Raw genomic sequence first — 7,816 nt, forward strand, 5'->3', positions numbered from 1 at the left:
TTTTATATTGCACTACAAAAGAGTTAGTATTTAGTTAATTATAAATTTTTGGTTTGTTGCATGCTTGCCTTAAAACCAAGATTTAATCATTTCAATCTTTTACTATTTATCATATTCAGCGCAGATAGAAAAATAAAAAAACGGTACAAATTGAGACTGGATATAGAAGATGATCATCATTAAGAATGTTGGCTCTAGTCAAGAAGACCATCCCGGCACTAAGCGGTGGCTCCTTGATAATCGCTGGATCTTACTCTTAATCATCTCAGTCCTGATCTACGGCTCTCACGCACCTCTCATCGCTCTCACTAAATCAAACGGTCGTGTCCCTTTCAGCCCGTCATCCTGCGTCGTCCTGATTGAGCTCACCAAGCTGCTCATCTCTCTCGGTGCTCTGTTTGCTTCGGGAAACATCCACACCATCAGGGTTTCCATATCCTGGGCTGCAATTTTGCCGTATGCGCTCCCCGCTCTGCTTTATGCGTTCAACAACAACCTGGTGGTTTTCATGCAGGCCTACATGGACCCCAGTTCATTTCAGGTGCTTAGCAACCTTAAGATCGCCTTCACCGCATTGCTCTACACCACCTGCCTGAAGAGGAGGCTGCGCCGCGCTCAGTGGGCTGCCCTGGCGTTCCTCATGGTGGCTGGGGCACTTCACAGCTACTCCAGCCTGGATTGGGAAATCCCAGCCCTGGGAGGGAAAACCGCGAGAGCCGGGCTTCATATCACAGCCTGGGGGCTACTGCTTGTGCTCCTTTACTGCTTTGTGTCTGGACTCGCTGCAGTCTACACCGAGAAAGTTTTAAAAAGCCAGCGTTTGCCGCTGAGCTTACAGAATCTGTTCCTGTATATATTCGGCGTGGGGATCAACCTGATATCATATTTCTACAGCAGCGGGACACAGCAGGCATTCCTAGATGGATATTCAGCACTGGTGTGGATCATCGTAGCAGGACAGGCAGCTAACGGCCTGCTAATGTCTGTAGTAATGAAACATGGAACTGGAATAACGAGACTCTTCATCATTTCTTCAGCCATGCTGGTGAACAGCGTGCTCTCCTGGGGGCTGCTGGGATTGCAGCTCACTACTTTCTTTCTTTTGCCTGTGCTGATGATCGCAGTGGCTGTGTACCTCTATTACAGGTGAATGATCCGAAAGCAGGGCTTGTGTTTTAACAATAAATCAAACAGAATTGACTCCAGAATTCATTAAACATTTCTTGAAAGTGATTTTTTTTTTGTTGTGTGTTTTTTTTTTTTTTGCACCCCCAACCTGCTGGTATTATATGATATATAATAGCAAATATCCCACAAAAACAGAAGGTTAAAGGGACGACATCCAATTGAGAATATTTATTAAATAATAAAACACCAAAAAGCAGAAAATATTCTGTTAAATTACATTTAAAAGATTTAGTTATAATGTAAAAAGAAAGAAAGAAATCAGCTATGTTAATAAGCTGTGTAAACAGTGCTTTATAAAGTCATAATGCCAGTGATATCTCAGAAACATGCATTCAGATATTAATATTGATATATTCAGTATTGATATCATGTCATATATTGCCTTTTCCTTAAAAATAATAGGGAATTAGAAATAAAGACATACATGGATTTTAAATAAAATAATTATATTTTGGGTTTGTTTCTGTACAATTACCAAGGAATATAACAAATATTCTATAATTTCAGTGACTTGCACAATTACTCGACTAATAATGCTTAATAATAATAAAGATGAAATAATAATCCATTTCATTTACTCATCTTCTTTATTTTAAATAGCTAAAGTTAATTAGATAAATAATTATCATTTTAATACTGAAGTATTAACATTGTGCAAGCCTACAGTTTTTTCTCCCTTTTTTTCTCATGGTCATGGTGCATCTGGGTGGTTTGTTTTTCATTTTAATGTTTGTTTGTTGGAGATTTATTTTCATGATCCCAAACAGTGCAAAGTTGTAGTGCAGAGACTAAAAGATTTTATGAATTTAATAATGGAAGTAAATCTTACAAATATCTACCATGGCTTATGTCTATGTAATGTATGTGTTGGGTGTTTGTAGTGTTACCATTAAAAGTTTATATTGGTTTTAGTTTATATTCATAGTGTAATAGTTTAACTCAGGTTGTGTGACTCCTTCACTCATGGATCTTGGTTTTGCCACAAACAGCCTTTAGCTCAGCCAAATCTACAGTAAAAGAAAAGGAAAAATATCAGTTAAAAGATGCACACATAATAAAATCAGTTGTCACTGGGGTGATAACATCATGTACCCTTTTATCTCTTAGTTAATGTAACTGATATTATGATACAGTGGGGCAAAAAAGTATTTAGTCAGCCACCAACAGTGCAAGTTCTCCCACTTAAAAAGATGAGAGAGGCCTGTAATTTTTTATTATTGGTATCACATTGTAGGATTTTTAAAGAATTTATTTGCAAATTATAGTGGGAAATAAGTATTTGTTTAATAACAAAATTTCATCGCAATTCTTTGTTATATACTTTTTATTTGGCAATGACAGAGGTCAAACGTTTTCTGTTAGTCTTCACAAGGTTTTCATACACTGTTGCTGGTATTTTGACATTCCCCCAATGCAGATCTCCTCTAGAGCAGTGATGTTTTGGGGCTGTCACTGGGCAACACAGACTTTTAACTTCCTCCAAAGATTTTCTATAGGGTTGAGATCTGGAGACTGGCTAGGCCATTCCAGGACCTTGAAATGCTTCTTACGAAGCCACTCATTTGTTGCCCGGGCGGTGTGTTTAGGATCATTGTCATGCTGAAAGACCCAGCCACGTTTCATCTTCAATGCCCTTGCTAATGGAAGGAGGTTTTCACTCAAAATCGCACGATACATGGCCCCATTCATTCTTTCGTCCTGGGCCCTTTGCAGAAACACAGCCTCAAACCATGATGTTTCCCCCCCATGCTTCACAGTAGATATGGTGCTTTCTGGATGTAACTCAACAAGTTAAGTTTTTACCAAAAAGTTTTATTTTGGTTTCATCTGATCCTATGACATTCTCCCAATCCTCTTCTGGATCATCCAAATACTCTCTAGCAAACTTCAAACGGGCCTGGACATGTACTGGCTTACTCAGGGGGACACATCTGGCACTGCAGGATTTGAGTCCCTGGCGGCGCAGTGTGTTACTGATGGTAGCCAGAAATCTTGCTTGTTTGTAGGTGATCGAATACTTATTTTCCACCATAATTTGCAAATAAATTCGTTTAATGTCCTACAATGTAATTTTCAGTGTAATTTTTTTATTTTATTTTGTCTCTCGTAGTTGAGGTATATCTATGATAAAAATTACAGGACTCTCATCTTTTTAAGTGGGAGAACTTGCACAATTGGTGGCTGACTAAATACTTTTTTGCCCACCTGTATATGTAGTAAAATGCAATAAACCTACAGTACATGATTTGACCCTAAAAACCATTATTATTCTTTAGGACATAAAATTATAATTGTACAGGAGCTTTTTGGTGACAAATTTCAACTAAAACTATAATCGTTTATATGATTTGGGGAAATTTGCTAATTAATACTGCACAAATATAAATATGGGAGAAAAAAAAATTAGTAAAGGGCAGTCAAGTTTTATCATCCTATCATCCAGAGATCATGAGTTTAGTCCCAGATGTTGCTCCAGTCCTCCACAGCCGAAGAGCAAATTTTTTTCAACTGCCAGTATATAAATTAAAATTCCAATTCCGGAACCAGATGCTGCCATTTCAAGCAATTGCAGTAGAGTCTGAATTTCTGGATAAAACTTCATTATACTATCATCCATATCTCATTATAAACATTTTACCCCATCATTACTCTGATACGTTCCCTACTAAAAATAAAAAAAAATTATAGTTTCTTATACATTTTATTGTTGTTTATCTGTGCTAGCATTTTTTTGATTTCGAAGATTTGAAAAGAGAAACAGTCACCTTTAAGGAGCTGCATGTTGTCAGCGTGAAGCTGCTGGTTTTGAGAGGACAGAAACACGGCGTCTTGAATGGCTTCCAGCAGCAGAGTCCTGTACCTGCCTTCTGATTGCTGCTTCTGCTCCTCCAGCACCTGACGAAATGTCCGAAACACCTGGATAAAAACAAGCAAGTTAAGTGATTTTGACATTTGGTGCATTTAATTATAATATCAAGGTCTTTATTCCCTGTTATCTCCGCTGCAAAATATTAAATGTGCTAAAAAAAAGTAATAATGTTTGAAATAATTTCTTATAATTTTTTAATTCTTTGCAGAGTACAGTATCTGACCGTTGTTTTAATTATTAGAAATATATATTTATAGAAGCCAACCTTACCTGAAGAATGTAAAATGTAACAAGCGGGTCTTTATATACAGTATATACAGTATACTGTATATACTGTATATAAACAACCGCTTGTTACATTTTTTAAATATTTAAACCATCAAAGCAGTAGCCATATGGGACTTGAATGAGTTTTAAAAGTTTACTCCCTTAATGTCCCCTATTTAGAGTTCCCAAATGATGCCCCTTGAGAGTGTTTTCATTGTAATAATGTGCTAAAAAATTCAATGGGTTATTTGAATGTGCAAATAAAATCAAATTAGGGTTAAAGAAAAGGTTTAATGCAGTTACCTGTAGGCTCTCCTCTCTGAGAGAATGCATTTCCTGCTGGTGGAGTTTATACTGAGCTGCCAGGTCTGCCTCAGCCTGCTGATTCTCTCTGCGCAGGGCCTCGATCTGCAGCACCAGGATCTGCCTCTCTCTTCTCAGATACATCACTTCATCCTCCAGCCCCTCTGGCTACACGTGGACGGGGTGACCATTTGATAAATTCAGTTCTAATGCTGTGATGCAACCATGCATATACAGTTTAACGGAAGGCAAGAAATGGCTTGGGACCGGCACTGCATCCAGTGGCTGGGGTTTTGACATTGGGTGGGAACTGAACCCACGTCTTCTATATGGTAGGCGGGAAACCTACCGCTCAACCACCAATTTCCCATATTGGTGAATGAGTACAGAGTAAAAAAATATGAATGTATGCATTAGCTACTGCAGGACTAAAGTTCAGATAAGGTCTGTAATGTAAATATACAGTACAAGTATACAGTCTTAGTATACACTTGGATAGTGATAAACAATCTAAAACTTGATTATATTGTTTATTTTACACTGGGCGTTGATAACGCCTTTTGGGTGAAGCAAAAATTCAGATTTTGTTGTTTGGGAGAAAGAGCAATGTTAATGTGTCCATGAGACAGATTTCAGTTTTGGACCAGGTGAACTTTTTTTTGGGGTATCCCGGAGTTAATGTTCCTACAGTACCTGCTGTTCTTGCAGTTCATGCTCCATCTTTAGCAGTTCCTCCTGTATCACTTTCTCGTGTTCTTCTTTCATCCTTCTCCTCTGCTCCTGTAGTTTGGAGTATTCCTCCTGGTGCAATGTCAGCAAATCCGAGTGTTATTTACATCTTTAAATACCTGTTATCATTATTATATTCATAATTTTTGTCATGCTTGGTCATACTGTACATCACTGGAAATATGTGGCTATTATTCAAAAAGAAAAAAAATGACATTAGTGTTTATGCACATTTACTTTATATCACAGTGCTATATAATTGTTGAGCCTGATTGGTTAAAAGATGTAAATTAATATTCTATGGTGATTTGGAAGTAGCTCTAATTGCAAGGAATTATTATATTATATAATTAAGTTTATTTTAATATTTTTGTTGTTGTTTTTATATATATAGTTATAATATCGCATAAATTAGTGTGATGTAAGAAAAAAAGAAATAGATAAAGATAGATCACATCACACCTTGTTGATTATTTCCACACACCACTGTGTTTATTCCTTACTAACTCCTCATTAAAAATTAAACATAGATTACCAGTTTTTTAATATAAAAGCCATTTTTGAATCATGCCACTTACTGAACTAGAGTGCTGTCCTAGTTGTTCTGATTCTTCAGTTAAATCCTTTTGTGTTTTCTCCTCTTTGTGTAGCTCCTCTTTGAGCTGTTTTATGCGCTTGACCCTCGCCTCGTTCCTTTCCACACTGGTCCTGCCCTCTGGCATCATTAGTTACCATCATTATTACAGACATTAATTTATCAACATCATCATTATCATGTTGCATCATCAGTTGAAACGTTAACATTGAGATTTAAGTAATTAAATAATCCATTAAGAAATAGTGTGAAATGCACTCCTGATTTTTTACTTGCTCAAGCTTTCTCTCGCACAAAAAAAAATAATAATAATTTTTGCTTGCTCAAACTCTCTCTGACTCCTGCTCTGTGTTCGCCAGGGTTGAACATACTTTCATTAAAATAAGCCCATTTTTTATTTTATGCCAAAGACACATTTTTTCAGGCCAAGATGAAAATGTAGCCCAATTACATTACTGTGCACCCCCAACTTCAAATGATGAATTATAAAATTTAAAATCTGGTTATTTATATAAAAATCTTAGCAGCAACCTCATTTCCCCTCTTGTCTTTTATAACCACTCAGCATTCAGCATCACCAGTATACAGTATATTAATCCTAATCATCTGTCTTCATCTGCACCTGTTTCCCACTGGTTCATGTCTTAAGTTAAATAGCTTTTTTATGCTTTACATTGATTAATAGGTCACTGTGAGACTTAACAAGCAAAAACTTTTCTCTAAAAGTGCTCAGGTACAGAATTGGACTGGAAATGAGAGCCAAAACTTGCCAAAAATGTGAGGCAAAAAAGTCCTTCAGAAAGTCTGGAGAAATATTCCTCAAGAATACATAAAAAATACAAGAAAGTCTGGCTCTGTGGAAGCAGATTATGAAGAAATGAGGCATGGCTCAAGACTTTTGCACAGCACTCCATGTACATACAGACCTTTGAGGTGCATTTCCATCTCTTCTCTCAGAAGATGTTGCAAGTTGTTCTTTCTCTCTGCTGGATCAGACGGAGCCCAACCCATCAGAGATTCACTGCCGATTTCCTCCTGAGCTCAAAAACAGACAGACCTTGTAGCCCTGCAGTCTTCCTCCAGGATGTTCCAAGTTGTATATCAAGTACTAATACAAATACCACTGCTACTACTACTGCTACTCCTACTACTACTACTAATAATAATAATGACTGGTTGAGCATGGTTATCAGTACTTACAGATGTATCCATACTGTACAGTATATAAAGTGGAAAAACTGCTTCAATGTCCCTCTTCAACAGTAAAACAGGTTACTGTGCTAAATTGCAGTAAAATATTCATTAGCAGGTATCCACTTTCTCCACTCTGACGTGGTCTAAATGATCCCACTGACTGAATTACCATTCCAGGTTTATCATGGTATTTCAGAGTAGCTTGGGGGTTTTATGTTTTTAAGTATTCATGTTTTCATGTTTTTTTTTTTAAAAAAAGCACCACTTTCTAATTAGTATTCATAAGGCTTTTGTTGTTCCTTTTAAAAAAATATATAACAGTATATTTAAAGTGTATATGTAGGCTTTCTTTAAACTTAAATAATTTAAATTAGCATAAGATAAGATAAGATAGGATAAGATAAGATAAGATAAACCTTTATTAGTCCCACAAGTGGGAAATTTGTTTTGCCACAGCATCAAGTGGACAGTACAAAGTTAAAAATTAAGTAACAACAGAATAAAGTAAAATAAAATTGAAAAAAAAAAGATAAAAAAGAATACTAACAGTATAATATGTACAGTATACTATACAATCTGGATACATAATATGGATATAGAATATTTAAAATTGAATGGTAATTGTTTTCATCTCATATCTGCGATACAATTGAAACAAATTTTGTTTCATA

General features: G+C 36.3%; 1 protein-coding gene across 1 annotated transcript; it reads left to right on the plus strand.

Annotated features, from left to right (window-relative positions):
- Positions 1 to 160: 160 nt before the first annotated feature.
- slc35a4 (solute carrier family 35 member A4) lies at positions 161 to 1,245 on the plus strand. The gene has a single exon (XM_053515059.1). The coding sequence runs from the start codon at positions 170 to 172 to the stop codon at positions 1,148 to 1,150; it is 981 nt and encodes a 326-aa protein (XP_053371034.1). The 5' UTR covers positions 161 to 169; the 3' UTR covers positions 1,151 to 1,245.
- The last annotated feature ends 6,571 nt before the right edge of the window (positions 1,246 to 7,816 follow it).

This window comes from Clarias gariepinus, chromosome 2 (genome assembly GCF_024256425.1).
Source record: "Clarias gariepinus isolate MV-2021 ecotype Netherlands chromosome 2, CGAR_prim_01v2, whole genome shotgun sequence".
Lineage (NCBI taxonomy): Eukaryota > Metazoa > Chordata > Actinopteri > Siluriformes > Clariidae > Clarias > Clarias gariepinus.

Coding starts and splice junctions, on each gene's coding strand:
- slc35a4 (XM_053515059.1), top strand. CDS start 170: ATGATCATCATTAAGAATGTTGGCTCTAGTCAAGAAGACCATCCCGGC.